Here is a 16,583-nt window from a genome sequence, read left to right as displayed (position 1 = left end):
TAAATTATTTAAATTACAAGACATAATAATAAATCAAATATAATATAATATAATATAAATAATAATCAAAATAGTTATATTATTTATCAAAATACAATAAATAATTATGTATATACATGATAAATAATTATGTTTTAAAATATTTTATATTTATAATAAATTAATATTTTTATTATTTAAAAATTAAAAGTCTATTATAAAATTCAAAATAAAAATTTCACTATTTAAAAATTAATTTTACATTTTAATTATATTTTTATAAATATTTTTATAATTTTACATATTAAAATCCTTTTTTATTATAATTTTTTTTTATTTGAGATATTTTTTAATTTTTCAAAAATTTTAATAAAATTTTTCAATTTTTAATTTTTAATTTTTATTATTTTATTTTAATAAAATATTATTAATTAAAATTTCTGATAAAATTTAATTAAATTCTACATCATCTCTATTTTATAAAAAAGTAAAATTTATATAATATATAATATTTGAATAAAATTTCATAAAGATGATCAATTTTATATTTCATATATATATAATATCTGTCAAAAAATCTATATAATTTATTCTTTTTAAGTCATGTTTGGTCTAACAGATAATTCGCTAGATGAGATTTCTGCCAAACGAGAAAGCTTGTCATCTGTCAGACATTGGTAGGCTACAACATACTGTTATTTAAGTAGCATGCCCCATCCCTATTTACATTCCCTCTCGATTTGTATTGTTTCTAATTTTTTGTATTTCTACTATTAAATTCGTAGATTAAAATTAATTGAAGTCATTTTTAATTTATATTATATTTTATTTAATTATGTGTTAATAAATATTAGAGTATTTATGATCTCATTTAATATATTTCAGTTTTATTTTTTTAATATTGATTTACTTTATTCAGTAAAAAGATTAATAAATGGCAATTATACACATTGTCCTAAAAATATTTACTTAATAAAATTATAATAATAGAAATTAATTAAAAAACAATAAATTTATTGTTTCCTCTTACACACATAGAACTTTCATAAATTTAAAGATAAATAATGAATTTAATTTCATGAAAGAAAACATCAACTTCATCAATGTTCGAAAAGATGACCTTTTGTTGAGATTGTCTTTTTTTTTTTTTTTTTTTGTTTCAGAGCGTGTAGTACTATTAGGGGTGAGCAGAATTCGGTTCAAACTGAAAAAATTGATCGAACCGAATTGATTTAAAAATTTAATTCGATTTTTTATACATTTCGATTCGGTTCGGTTTTAAATTTCAGAAATTTCAGTTATTTCGGTTCGATTCGGTTTTGATCAGAAAAAACCGAAAAAACCGAACCGAACCGATTAGGGATAATAATATGTTTTTTTAATAATATAGAGAAATTAAATTATATTAAAATTAAAATATTTTAATTAAATTTTAAAATACTAAAAATAAAGTGTAAAAAATTAAAAAAATATTAAAAATCGAAACCGATCAAACCGAACCGAATTGAACCGAATCAGACCGGTTCAGTTCGATTCGATTTTTGATCAAAATCGGTTCGGTTCGATTTTCATAAAAACTAAAATTTCGATTTTCGGTTTATTCGGTTCGGTTCGATTTTAAACCGAAGCGACCGAATGCTCACCCCTAAGTACTATAATGATATTTATAAAAAAAAAGACGGTGCTTGTCAGGCATTGTGAATATGTTCAACATTCAAATATATTATACTTAAGTTCAAATCATGTGCTTGTACTTCAGAACATGAATTTTCACTAATTATAAAATTTTGAGTGATAAACACAATACCTAAATAAGATATTGAAGAAAATAACTCAAAAAAATTAGAGGTAAATAAATTAAATCTTGTAGGGTTATCAAAAAAATATTTTGAAAAATGAAAAAATTATCACGATCTAACTTTAAATTTAACCGACATTAGCATTTGAACCGGTCTAAAACCCTCCAAAAACTGTAATAAGCATATTATTTCTCAATTCATAATTAAGTTCCAACTAGAAATGCTCAAGATCAATAAATTAAACAGATAAAATTTCACCTTAAACTAAAAATATGAGAAAACTCACTTGACTCACAAATAAATAAATCTAATTTGAGGAGTTTAGTTCACTTTCAAATAATCATAAAATAAATAATAATATTATAGGGAGCCCATCTACTCAAAAAAGTTCAATTTCACAAAATATATTAATTTAAATAAAGATTTCTACTATCTAGAGGTACATTCAACAGTCAATGCAGAGTTTTAAATTTAAAGTTTTAAAATATTAAAATATAATAAAAATATGGATAATTTTATGAAAAATAATTACAAGCCAATTCTCAAAAAGAATCATTTATCTCCTGAAGAAAAATATTTAAATAAGGGTAAGTATTCTACTCTATGAGTATAAAATTTTTTTTCCAACAAACATGTATATAAATTTAAGGCACTTATTTATTAAATTTTTTATTTTTACTTTATATCTATTCTTATAAAATAATTTTTCCAGAAAAATATATAATAATTTTTTTAAAAAATATATTTATAATACCAACTTAATTATAAAAAATAAAAAATGTATGAGAACAATTAATAAATAAAATGTTATATTTTTTTAATATTGACAAAAAAAATTTATATAAACCTAAATTTATAAATCTTAACAATTTCATTCCAACTATAAATTTTTTCAAATACTGCATATCAAGAAATTTCATTCTTTTGTATGTAAATTTGTTTTATCATTATCACATTAAATATTCCTATATTTTTTTTTCAACCAACAATATATATATATATATATATATATATATATATATATATAAATTTAAAACACTTATTTATTAAATTTTTTTATTTTACTTTATATATATTCCTATAAAATAATTTCTCTAGTAAAATATATAATAATTTTTTAAAAAAATATATTTACAATATCAACCTAATTATAAACAATTAATAATATGTTATATTTTTTAATATTGACAAAAAAATTTATATAAATTTAAGGTATTTATTTATTAAATTTTTTTATTTTTACACCATATCTATTCTTATAAAATAATTTATCCAACAAAATATATAATAATATTTTAAAAAATAAATTCAAAATACCAACGAGACCCAGTTACAGAGTTACGCATCAGCCCAATACTAGCAAAAACGTAACCAACGATAAAACAACATAGTTTAACACAATACATATATGCAAACTAAAACAATATAAATGATGTAGTTTTGACACCCCCTCCTCAAGTTGAAGCTGGTAAAGGCAGAAAGTTCAACTTGTGAGTGAGACTATCATGACGACTTGCAGGCAAGACTTTTGTAAAGATGTCTGCCAACTGTTTTTCGGTAGGGAGATAATGAGGCAGTATGAACCCTTGTTGAAGCTGATCTCTCACCAGGTGGCAGTCTATTTCAATGTGCTTGGTACGTTCATGAAATACCGGGTTCGCAGCTATGTGCATGGCCGTCTTGCTGTCACAGTGCAATGGGATTGGCAATGGGATTGTAACCTGCAAATCCTGCAAAATGTAGCTAATCCAGAGGAGTTCACATACTGTGTTAGCCATGGCATGATACTCAGCCTCGGTTGAAGATTTAGAAATAGTAGGTTGTTTCTTAGTCTTCCAAGAGATAAGGCAAGGTCCCAAGTATATACAATAACCAGAAAGTGACTTTCTGGAATAGGTACAAGCAGCCCAATCAGAGTCACAATATGCATTCAATGACATGTTAGCACTTACAGGAAAATAAAGGCCTTGATGTAAAGACCCTTTAAGATAACGAAGCACATGTAAAGCAGCCTCCCAATGGGGCTTTCGGGGCATGCTCATAAACTGGCTTAAGTGCTGGACAGCATAGCAAATATCAGGTCTTGTGAGATTAATGTAAAGCAATCTGCCAAGGAGCCTTCTATACAGATCAAGTGTATCAAAAGGCTCCCCTGTATCAGGGGATAAGTGTAAACCTTGAGGTAAAGGGCAGGAGGCAGGCTTACAATTAAACATGCCTGCATCCTTCAATACATCAGAAATATATTTAATTTGACTAATGACAATTGCTTGATTGGATCTAGCAATCTCTAGACCCAAAAAATATTTCATGGGTCCCAAATCTTTAATAGTAAACTTCGAGTGTAAAGCAAGCTTACACTCAGTTATAGCATCAATAGAGTTTTTAGTGAGAATGACATCATCAACATAGACAAGTAATATCAAAGTTAAAGTTCCAGTATGCTGTGTAAATAAGCAGTGGTCATGGGAAGATTACACAAAGCCTAAACTTTTGAGAAAGCTGGTGAATTCAATGTTCCATTGCCTAGAGGCTTGTTTAAGCCTATATAAAGATTTTTTTAACAAGCAAAAATCCCCTGGCTGGGCTTTGTGATATCCCTGTGGAGGTGTCATGTACACCTCTGTTACATGACAGACTTGCAATTCCCTTTGAAACAGAGAAATAGGGAGAGAAAGAGAGAGAAGTAGAATGGGCTGAGAAAAGAAATAGAAAGGGGAGAAGTAACCGAGAGAATTAGAAAAGAGGAAAGAAAGAGTTTATCTTTGATTGCTAATGATTTTGGATATCTTTATCTTTACAAATTTATTCCTATTTATACTACTTTGGGTGCCACAACTACTTTCTACAATTACAACTGAATATAGAGACTAATCTAATACTTCTTTATTCCTTACTCATAACATTCCCCACCCCTTGAAATCATTCTTGTCCTCAAGAATGAAAAAAATACTGAAAATTGAAATGAATTTCTGTGGCTTCTTTCCTCAGACTTGGTCAAAAGGATGTGAAAATCCCACGTAGCAGCTTTTGCTGGTCAGTAATCCCCTGAATTTAGAACCCAAATGTATGTTCACTTCCTGCACGTGCTTCAGCTGAAATGACCCATAAGGCATGGCTGAAATGCTAAACATTTTTTTTTTCCAAATTTCCCATGCTTGTTCCTTCAAGATCGCAATAGAATTTGATGTCATACCCTTCTTCCTTTCTCTTCTTGCTATTTCCCATTTATCTTCCATAAGAATTCCAGGATGACAACAGCTGAACTCACCATTTAGGCTCCCAAAATACTACCACGTGTTTCCAATACCCACACTTTTTGTAACACATTTATCTTTCTTTTTTTTCAAGAACATGTCCAAAAATAAAAAAATTCATTTTTGGAAATTATTTGTGCAAACACTTCAAATTCAACTAATAGTGTCCTCATTTCAAACTCTAGTTGCCCGTCATCAGCATTTTTATCGTTCTTTTCATCGTTAATCTCACTTACATTAGACATATCAACAAAAAGCTCCTGCTCCACCTCAATGGCCCTGTCTTTCCTATTCAAAATTTCACAAGAGACATCTTGTTCTTCACTAGGCTTTTCAAAAATTTGATTTTCATTGATCAAGATTGCAATATTTTCCTTTGTCACTTGAATTGATTGCTCAAACCTTTCCATTTTCTAATCTAAATTTTCTACTTTCTGAATCACTTTTTTGAATCTTTGTTTCAACCACTCCTCATGTTCTTTTAATCTTCTATCTAGAATTTCTTGAACTTCATTAAGAAAAATTTGTGCCAAATATTGCATTTCCATGATCCAAGAATTTTAAGAAAGAAAATCAATAAAGAGTAATCTGATTTTCAGAAGCAAAATGGTAATTCAAGGGAGAAATTTCTAGAAAAATCAATAAAGTATAAAGAAGAAGAATTTCAAGAAACGGAGAACACAAAAAGAATGTGAATACAGGAAGGAACAGAAATTTCAAGAATTCCAAGAAATAAGTTCTTGAAATGCTGGAAGTGAGGATTTAAAGAAAGAAAACATAAGAAACTAGAAAACAATAGAACAAGAAAGAATTTGGTTCAAGAATTTAAGAAAGAAAGGGGTTCCAAAGGAAGGAAAGAAGTGTAGAAACAAGGTTTTGCCAAGAAAAAGAAGAAACAAAGCAAGAACAGAAGGAAGGAAATGGAAGAAATTTTTGCAAATGAGAGGAAGGAAATTCTGGAAAAGAAGGAAGGAAAGAATAGAGGAAGAAGGAGAAGAATTCTCAGGGGCAGAAGAAGAAAAATTTTGTCAAGAAGAAAGAAGAGAGAAGAAAGAACAGAAAGAAGAAAGAACGGTAAAGAAAGAAATTTTAGGAAGAAGAAAGAAGAATTAGAAGGAAGAAAGCAGAATAAAAGAAGAAGAAGGGAGGGAAAGAAGGAAGAAATCTCAGAAAAGGAGGAGGAAGGAAGAAGAAAATCAGAGAGGAGAAGAAGAAGAATAGAGAAATAGTATGGGAAAGAATCTGGAATTTAGGCCTCTAAATCGTTGGCTCTGATACCACTTGTTACATGGCAGACTTGCAATTCCCTTTGAAACAGAGAAATAGGGAGAGAAAGAGAGAAGTAGAATGGGCTGTGAAAAGAAATAGAAAGGGGAGAAGTAACTGAGAGAATTAGAAAAGAGGAAAGAAAGAGTTTATCTTTGATTGCTAATGATTTTGGATATCTTTATCTTTACAAGTTCATTCCTATTTATACTACTTTGGGTGCCATAACTACTTTCTACAATTACAACTGAATATAGAGACTAATCTAATACTTCTTTATTCCTTACTCATAACAACCTCCTCATCCAGATGTCCATGCAAAAATGCATTATTAATGTCCAGTTGAAAAATTGGCCACTGTCTAGAAGTGGCAAGGGCAATAAAAATTCTCACAGTTGTAAGTTTGGCCACAGGAGAAAATCTGTCCTTATAATCCAGGCCCTCTATTTGATTGTAGCCTTTAGCTACTAGCCGGGCCTTATATCTCTCTACATCCCCATTTGGTTTAAACTTTACTTTATAGATCCATTTACAGCCTATTGCTTTCTTACCCTTAGGCAGGCTAGTAAGAATCCATGTGTTATTGCTTCCAAGGCTTGAAGTTCTTGCTTTATGGCCTCTACCCAATGTGCATCCTTGGATGCTTGAGTATAGGTACTAGGTTCAGTGATTTTGTTAACATTACAAATATAAGATTTATGCAGGGGATGAAAATGCAAGGAGGATGTTTCTAAAGAGTTGACATAGTCTTGCATCCAGGCAGGGTCCTTTCTTGGCCTTTGTGTCCTTCTAATGGAATGGCAACTTTGAAGATCCTCATTTGTGTGACTAGAAGGAGAGGAATCTAGACCTATTTGATCATCCTCAACCACAGGAAGAGGAACCACAAGTCTTTCGATCATATCAGTCCCTTGAAAGGGAAAAAAAATTTTCATGGAAAATGACATCCCTACTCACAAAGAAGGACTTATCATTCATGTTATACAATTTATAGGCTTTGTGTGTGTTAGCATAGCCTACCATTACAGCTTTAACAGGTCTTTCTTGGAATTTATCCTTTTGTGTTCTCACAGAGGTTGCAAAACACAGACAACCAAACTTTCTCAAATGAGAATAGTTAGGTGACCTCCCATAGAGCCTCTCATAGGGAGTGGTCCAATCAAAGTGTTCCATGGGCATTCTATTTATTAGGTAAGTGGCAGTAAGAATGCATTCTAACCAGAATTCAATGGGAACATTTGATTGCATTTTCAGTGCTCTGGCAGTGTCAAGAATGTGTCTATGTTTCCTCTCCACAACCCCATTTTGTTGTGGGGTGTATGGGCAGGATCTTTGGTGTATTATCCCTTTGTTCATAAGCAAAGATCTATAATTGTGACTTAGAAATTCTTTCCCATTATCAGTTCTGATAACCTTAATGACAGTATCAAATTGGTTTTCTATCATATGAATGAAGTGTTTAGTTAAGCTAAAAGTTTGACATTTTAGGTGCATCATGAAAGTCCAGACAGCCCTACTATAGTCATCAACAATTGTGAGAAAAAATTTAGCTCCAGTGATAGAACTGGTCTTATAAGGTCCCCATATATCAATGTGAATTAATTCAAAAGGTTTTGAAGCCAAGATATGGCTTCTGGGAAAGGGTAATCTGGCCTACTTTGCTAGAGGGCATACAGGGCAACATTTCATAGATTCATTGCTCACATTCATCCCTTTAATGTGTTTGAGTTTAACAATTATGTGCTTGTTCATATTGCACTGAGCAGTCTTTATTTAATTCCATTAGAGAGAGGGTACTATTTACAAAGTTGTAAAGACCAGCATTAGATTTCATGATCTCAAGTAAGCAATGTCTTATATCAGAATAAGAAAAGCTCATCTGGTTTATTCTGAAAAGACCTCTTTGTTTCTTGCCTATGGTCACCACCTTCTTATTCAGTGGGTCCTGTATGAGGCAGTAATGATGGCATATCATTATACAGTAGCCATAGCTACTTATTAATTAACTAACAGAGATAAGATTATACTGAAAATGAGGCACATATAAGACATCATCTAGAATTAACTTCCCAAAAAGATTTAGCTTTCCAGATTGAGAAACCTGAGTTGTTTTTCCATCTGTAAAGCAAATAGATATGTGCTTGTGTGATGGTTGTAGAGTAGTGAAGAGAGTACTATCTGAACACATGTGGTTTGTGGCTCCAGTGTCTAAGATCCAACTAATGTTATTGTGCATTTGTGCATTTGTGCATTACAAGCCTTATAGATAGTAGACTTACCTGCAAAGTCCATGAAGTGTGGTCCTGGCCCATGAGATGTGCTTGGGCCAAGAATTCCTTTCCCCTTTGTAAGTTGGGAGACTTCTTGTTTCAGGGAGCTCAGCATAGAAGACAATTCAAGAATTCTATTGGATGTGTCCAGACATTCTAGAGGACTGTCCTCTTCTGGCTTATTTCCATCAATAGCAGCCATAATTTTGGTGTTTCTAAAATCCTTAACTGGTTGTGTTCCAACCTTGTTCTTACCCTTGAACCAATCAGGGTAGCCAATCAACTTGAAACACCCTTCCCGAGTGTGACCATTCATGTTACAGAAGGTGCAATGCCCCTTCTTATTCTCAGACCTTCTTGGTCTGTTCAGGTTTTGATATTGAGTTTTATTTAATAGGGCAAGGGATTCAGTGTTGTCATTCATTGCTCCTAAGATTTCCCTTTGAGACTCAAACTTCACAACCATAGAGTAAGCTTTGTTTACTGTTGGCAGAGGGTCCATCCCTAACACTTGTTCCCTTACAGACCCAAAGACCTCGTTCAGACCCATCAGGAATTGCATGAGCCTATTTCTATTTGTTACGTCAGCTATAGCCCTAGATGCTCCACAGATACAGGTTGGGAGCGTTTCTACATACCTAAGTTCATCCCATAACCTCTTCAACTTAGTGAAGTAGACAGACACAGATGCATTTTCCTGAGATATAAGAGAGATCTTCCTATGCAATTCATAGATCATAGGTCTGTTACACTCTCCGAATCTCTCACAGATCTCTAACCAGAGATCTCTGGCAGAGGCAGTGTATATGAAGCCATCAACCAACTCTTTAGAGATGGAGTTAAGGATCCAAGATGTGACCATGAAGTCACATCTTTTCCACTGTTCATAGCTCTCAGAATCTTTGCCGAAGTTGTGCCTTCGACAAAACCTAATTTCATCTTGGCACCCAGGGCTATTCTAATAGCCCTGCTCCAAGATCTGAAATTAGAACCTATGAGAGGAGCAGAGACCAAACTCATACCTGGATGGTCAGAGGTTTGAAGACTCAGCGGATCTTCCATTCCGGCATTCGCGATCTGTGCTTTCTCGGATGGTCCGGTCCCCTTCTGATCGTTACTACTGCTTCCTCGCTCCGCCATCATTAGATCTTTAGAAGGAGCAGAGGATCGCCTTCATGCAATCAGCGACGCGCCGGCATGAGCTAGAACCCTAGCTCTGATACCTTGTTCAAGAACAAGAGAGAGAGAAAAAACATGATGCTTTATTTCAGAGAGAGAAAATAATATCGTTACAACTTGTTCTGGAAGCTTGTAGCTTCTTTATAAACCAAAGGACAGCTCGTGCACGTCGTGTGCATAGAGACCCAGTTACAGAGTTACACATCAGCCCAATACTAGCAAAAAGGTAACCAACAATAAAACGACATAGTTTAACACAATACATATATGCAAACTAAAACAACATAAATGATGTAGTTTTGACAATTAAATAGATAAAACTAGAAAAATAATTTTTTTTATCATTACTATTTTTATTTATATTAATTTGATCAAATATACAATTATTTTAAAAAACATATACCTATCTTGATTAAAAATCCTACTTCACCGATAAAAGATTGAATGGTAAGAAATAAGGGAGAGTAATTTGAGAGAAATATGAGAAGGAAGAAGAACTATGGAAGAGTAATTTGAAAGAAATATGATGTAATACCCGGCTAGACTCCGATATCGGAATTCCTACCTTCCGGTGGAATCTCGGATGTCGGAGACCTCTAGAAGGGTAAAACCTTGTTTTCATAAAATATTTTAATGTGTTTTATGGTTTTAAGCAAGATGGAAATGAGTTTTTGCATGAAAACAACTTTGGAGGAAAACCCAGGTTCGGCCGCCGAACATGCATGCATTTCGGGTGTGCCTCAGGCCCCCGAAGGCATAAGTGAGGGAAGTCCAGGTTCGGCCGCTGAACATGGCATGCATGCGGGGGCACGTTCGGCTCCCGAATGTGGCCTGGCCAGCCACTATAAAAGAGCCCCTTAGCCGAAATGGGCGAGGTTTCTCCCCATTTTCGGCCAAGGTGAGCCCTACTACCATCCCTCACCAATCTTTGAGTTTTTCCTTCAGATCTTTCAAGTTTTTCACTAGTTTTCATCTTGTTTTGAAGATTTTCCAAGTTTGAGCAAGTTTTGAGCTCGGAGACCCAAGGAAATTGGAAATCTCCCATCTCCAAGTTTAGGTCGTCTCTCTCTCGATTTTCAAGAGATAAGAGCCGATCTCAAGCTCATTGCATGTTTTAAGTAAGCTTTGAGTAGTTTTATGAGGTAGAAATGCATGTTAGGCTATGTTGGAGTTTATGTGTTCATGTTGTGTATTTGAACAATGTGGCTTGCAAATGCATGTTTGATGTGTTGTAGATGGGGTTTAAGGTAGTTTGAGACCCCTAGGAGCTTGTATGCATGTTTTGGTTGAGCTAAATGCATGATTGGAAGTTTTGGGAGACATTTGTGCATGTTGGGAACAAAGTTTCTGCCTTTGGGAGAAACCAGGTTCGGCAGCCGAAGGCACTTTCGGCCGCCGAACCCTCTTGTGGAGGCAGCATTCGGCTGCCGAAGCTTGCCCCTGAAAGAGGACTTTCGCCTCTGTCTGGGAGTTTCGGCCGCCGAAAGTGCCGCCGAACATGCATGAGTTTCGTCTCTGTCTGGGAGTTTCGGCCGCCGAAGGTGCCGCCGAACCTGCCTGACTTTCGGCTCTGGAGGGACTTTCGACCGCCGAACCTGCCGCCGAAAGTTTGCATGTTTTTGCATGTTTGTTTTGAGGTGTTTTAAGGGGTTTTTGGGGGATGTTTTTAGAGTCATGTTATAGTATGTTGGTCCCTCATTTGAGTCCACCTGTGTAGGTTCGGACCCGAGGAACCGAGGACCTCAGCAGTGAGTTCAGCTGCTTCAGTACTGTCAGAGTCAGTAGAGCTTCAGTCAGAGGTGAGTAGAATAAACTCTCAAGTTTTAATGAAATGAAATATAAATTTTGAGCACGTGCATGCATCATGAATGCCATATGATATTTTAGGTTGGTTGCATTAGAAATCACGAATATGTTGCATTGCATATTACGTTGTCGACGTGGGTAAATGCTGGATGATCCAATAGTCCCTGGCAGGAAGTCCAGTGAGCCTTTGACTACGCCCTGGCACAGAGATGAGAAAGTCCAGTGAGCCTTTGACTACGCCCTGGCACTAAGTGGGACACCAAGACCAGGTGCCTAGTAAGGCCTGGGGCAGTGTAAGTTATGTTATGTTTACAGGAAGTCCAGTGAGCCTTTGACTACGCCCTGGCACAGAGATGATATGGGACTACTTGGTGACAGGTTTACCCTTGATGTGACTTGTTTGTGATGTGATGCATTCCATGATAGCATGTGTTTTAAATGCTTTATTATTCTGCTCACTGGGCTCTTGTAGCTCACCCCTCTCCCTTTACCCCCAGGCTTGCAGGTACAGGATAGAGCAGGAGTCCGGATAGAGTAATGAAGTCTTAGTTTTGTAATAGCTAGTGTGGACATGATGAATGTTTATGATGTAATGTAAAAGTACAGTTTAGATATGTAACGAGATGATGTTTATGGATGTTAGAGGTGTGCTTGACCATAGATTGTTGTAATCCCTTTAGATACATGATTTTAATGTTTACAGATGATTATGTTTAACCAACTCAACACAGGTTATGTCACCCATTTGGGGGCACTGATGAGATCCCACAGAGGGGTCAATGTTTTTGCATGTTTTTGCATGTTTTTTTTGAGGTGTTTTAGGGGGTTTTTGGGGGGATGTTTTTAGAGTCATGTTATAGTATGTTGGTCCCTCATTTGAGTCCACCTGTGTAGGTTCGGACCCGAGGAACCGAGGACCTCAGCAGTGAGTTCAGCTGCTTCAGTACTGTCAGAGTCAGTAGAGCTTCAGTCAGAGGTGAGTAGAATAAACTCTCAAGTTTTAATGAAATGAAATATAAATTTTGAGCACGTGCATGCATCATGAATGCCATATGATATTTTAGGTTGGTTGCATTAGAAATCACGAATATGTTGCATTGCATATTACGTTGTCGACGTGGGTAAATGCTGGATGATCCAATAGTCCCTGGCAGGAAGTCCAGTGAGCCTTTGACTACGCCCTGGCACAGAGATGAGAAAGTCCAGTGAGCCTTTGACTATGCCCTGGCACTAAGTGGGACACCAAGACCAGGTGCCTAGTAAGGCCCTGGGGCAGTGTAAGTTATGTTATGTTTACAGGAAGTCCAGTGAGCCTTTGACTACGCCCTGGCACAGAGATGATATGGGACTACTTGGTGACAGGTTTACCCTTGATGTGGCTTGTTTGTGATGTGATGCATTCCATGATAGCATGTGTTTTAAATGCTTTATTATTCTGCTCACTGGGCTCTTGTAGCTCACCCCTCTCCCTTTACCCCCAGGCTTGCAGGTACAGGATAGAGCAGGAGTCCGGATAGAGTAATGAAGTCTTAGTTTTGTAATAGCTAGTGTGGACATGATGAATGTTTATGATATAATGTAAAAGTACAGTTTAGATATGTAACGAGATGATGTTTATGGATGTTAGAGGTGTGCTTGACCATAGATTGTTGTAATCCCTTTAGATACATGATTTTAATGTTTACAGATGATTATGTTTAACCAACTCAACACAGGTTATGTCACCCATTTGGGGGCACTGATGAGATCCCACAGAGGGGTCAATGTTTAAGACTATGTTTGTGTATTGTGCATGCACAGGTTGAGTTTGGTGTATGAATGAAAGTAAGGTTTTAATTTTTATGTATGTTGTTGATCATGTATGGGATTATACAGGTTTACAGGTTATATGTCAAGCTTGCTACGGGTCCCGGCGGCCTTAAGTCGATCTGGATCCTAGAGCCGGTTGTAACGACCCGAAAATCGGACCGTTACCGGCGCTAGGATCCAGATCGGCATAAGGCCGCCGGGAACCGTAGCAAGCCTGACATGTAACCTGTAAACCTGTATAATCCCATACATGATCAACAACATGCATAAAAATTTAAACTTTTCTTTCATTCATTTCTCATACACCAAACTCAACCTGTGCAAGCACTAAAACATAATCATAAACTTGACCCCTCTGTGGGATCTCATCAATGCCCCAATGGGCGATATACATGTGTTGAGTTGGCTAACATCTGAATCAACAAATATCTAAGATCATGCATCAACAAGGGATTTCAATACTCATAGGGTCAAGCACATCTATAACCTCAATATACCTCATTACATAACATACTGCAATCTCTTACATTACATCATAGTACAATTGTCATGTCCACACTCTAACTATTACATAGACATACTTCAAAACTCTGGCTAACCTCCTGGTCTACCCTGTACCTGCACATCTGGGGTTAGGGGAGAGGGGTGAGCTACAAAGCCGAGTGAGCAGAATAGTGAAATCATATGTTAAAATTTCATGCTTTCATGAAATGCAACACATCACAACAAATCACATCTCGGATGGTATTGTCACCTATAGTCCTCTACATAGTCCAACTGTGCCGGGACGTAGAATGGGTACAACCGGTCTTTCTCTTAACATAACATATCATACATACCAATGTGTCAGGGACGTAGAATGGGTACAACCTGGACTTTCTCTTACATTGTGCCAGGGACGTAGAATGGGTACAACCTGGACTTCCATACCATATCATGCCGTAACATCATCATACCATATGAGGACTAAAGGATCATCCAATGACCAATCCACATCAACATTATAAATGCAATGCAACATATTCGTGAATACTAATGCAAACAACCTACTACATCTCATGGCATTCATGATGCATGGATCATGCTCAAAAATTCATATTTCATTTATTTAAAACTTAAGGTTTATTCCACTCACCTCTGGCTAGCTCTGACTGTAATACCCGGCTCGTTCAGGCATCAGAATTCCTACCGTCCGGTGGAATATCTGATAGTGGACCTTCTGTGAAGGCTAGAGCAAGGGTAAAGGACAGTGTTTTAAGTATTTTTCATGGTTTTAAAGGAAATAGGAAAGAGTTTTAAAGAGAAAAGGCTTTGGAGACAAAGGCCAGGTTCGGCCCCCGAATGTAAGTTCGGCCGCCGAAAGTGCCCAATGTTCGGCTTCCGAAGGTTATGTTCGGCCCCCGAACGTTGCATGGTTTTGCATGCAGTTTCGGCTGCCGAAGCTGAGGAGGTTGGTTCGTTGTGGACACGCCTCAATCCGTGGTTTGGCCAGGTGTTCACCTCCAGATCATGAGCAGAGGTTATGCCACGTCTCCCTTTGACTCATCTGCAAGCTTTAATCAGCTCATGCAGAGGGTTTGGTCATTTGCAAAGGGGTTGAACGTTTTTGAGAGAAAAGAGAGAAAAGTGAGGTTTTGGTAATAGTTGACGAGGAGTTGCTGAGTTGGCTGTTTCTCTTCTGTTTTTCAAGAGGTAAGGGAAGTCTTTAAACTTGTTTTAATGATTTCTACCAGCTTTTCAAAGGGTTAAGGGTAGAGTTGCATGGTTAGGTTTGAAAGCTTAGTTTTGATGCTTTAATGGTGTAAGCTTGTATATATGTTATAGTTGCTGTTTTGTTGGGGTTAATAGGTAGTTTTGGACCCCTTGGAGCATATACCAGAGTATATGCAAGTTGAGGAGTTGTGTATGCATGTTGGAGTGGTGTTGGTGCTTGGCAGGAGATGGTTGTGCACGAAGCTGGGTTCTGGATGAACTCAGGTTCGGCCGCCGAAGGGAGGATTCGGCCGCCGAACCCCTTGTGAAGGTAGTTTCGGCTGCCTAAGGTTGCCTCCGAAAGAATGGACTTTCGGATCTGTCCTGCACATTCGGCCGCCGAAGGTGCCGCCGAAGGTGTCCTGCCTAGCTTTTCCTTTGCATGTGTTCAGTGATTGTTCTATGAGTTTTTAGAGGGGTTTTGGGAAGATGTTTAAGAGGTAATAAGAGTATGTTTGACACCTCAATCGAGTCCTTTTGTGTAGGTTTGGACCCGACAGTTCAGGGAGGTTGTCAGGATTAGCAGTTTCAGAGTCAGTACAGGTTCTGCTTGAGGAGCAGAGGTGAGTAGAACTAAACTTAATCTTTTATTAAAGAAACATAATGCTTTAGCATAGTTCATGCATCATGGATGCTATGATTTATATTAGGGTGCTTGCATTAGAATCACGAAGTTGTAGCATTGCATATTATTGATGATTATGTGATCAGAGATTAGGTGGACCCAGGCGACTCCAATAGCCTAAGCTTCGGCTCCTGTCATTGTGTCAGGTCAGTTGGGCAAGTACATGTTGGTATGCCCTGTGTAGCTCCTTTGGGGGGGCCCAGTATTGACAGAGGGTATTTTTGGGGTCATGTCTACCTGAATGGAGATTGGACCAAGGCGACTTCACTAGCCCGTTGAGGGAGTTGTGGGGTCATGTCTAATCCATGATATATTGAGATGTTTGTTTAGTGATGCATTTTCATATATAGTGCGTATGAATGAACTGTTTTCAGTGTTTCTACTCACTGGGCTTTAGAAGCTCATTCCTTTCCCTTAATCCCAGTTTTGCAGGGTCAGAGTAGCTGGGAAGGGCAGAAGCATCAGAGGTGCTAAAGGATTGCATGTGTAATAGTATAATGTGGACATGATGTAATTAAAGAGATAGATGTAAAGTGATGTAATAGATAGTTCGTAAATCAGTATGTTAATGAGATAGAATGTGCTTTTGCCTATAGTGTATGTTAATCCCTTGAGTATATGCATGTATCCTGTTTTACAGGTTCTTGATGAGAAATGAGTCAGACCAGACTTAATATATGTTGTGTTTCGAAAACCCAGTGAATGATAACTGTGCGGGAAGACAGGGATTCATTCCTTTGACCCAAGACCAGTGCAATAGGAAAGACCAGGTTTGATTCCTGTGATCCATAGAGAGAGGCCATTAGAGAAGACCAGGTTTGATTCCTGTGACTCTATGGTC

The 16,583-nt window shown here is 36.4% G+C and overlaps 2 protein-coding genes across 2 annotated transcripts; both read right to left on the bottom strand.

Moving 5' to 3' along the window:
- Positions 1–3,232: 3,232 nt before the first annotated feature.
- On the bottom strand, positions 3,233–5,445 carry LOC110603211 (uncharacterized mitochondrial protein AtMg00810-like). Its single transcript, XM_021740915.1, has 2 exons — positions 5,182–5,445; positions 3,233–4,222 (listed from the first exon to the last, which is right to left on the bottom strand). The coding sequence occupies exons 1-2, from the start codon at positions 5,443–5,445 to the stop codon at positions 3,233–3,235; spliced, it is 1,254 nt and encodes a 417-aa protein (XP_021596607.1).
- Positions 5,446–7,204: 1,759 nt separating this feature from the next.
- Positions 7,205–9,433, bottom strand: LOC110603210. The gene is made up of 4 exons (XM_021740914.1): positions 8,581–9,433; positions 8,313–8,419; positions 8,120–8,246; positions 7,205–7,740 (listed from the first exon to the last, which is right to left on the bottom strand). Exons 1-4 carry the CDS (start codon positions 9,431–9,433, stop codon positions 7,205–7,207), a joined length of 1,623 nt encoding a protein of 540 aa, XP_021596606.1.
- Between the last annotated feature and the right edge of the window lie 7,150 nt (positions 9,434–16,583).

The sequence above is a fragment of the Manihot esculenta genome, chromosome 16 (genome assembly GCF_001659605.2).
Source record: "Manihot esculenta cultivar AM560-2 chromosome 16, M.esculenta_v8, whole genome shotgun sequence".
Taxonomy (NCBI): domain Eukaryota; kingdom Viridiplantae; phylum Streptophyta; class Magnoliopsida; order Malpighiales; family Euphorbiaceae; genus Manihot; species Manihot esculenta.
The sequence above is the reverse complement of the archived record's forward strand: the minus strand, read 5'-3'. Positions and strand labels throughout refer to the sequence as shown.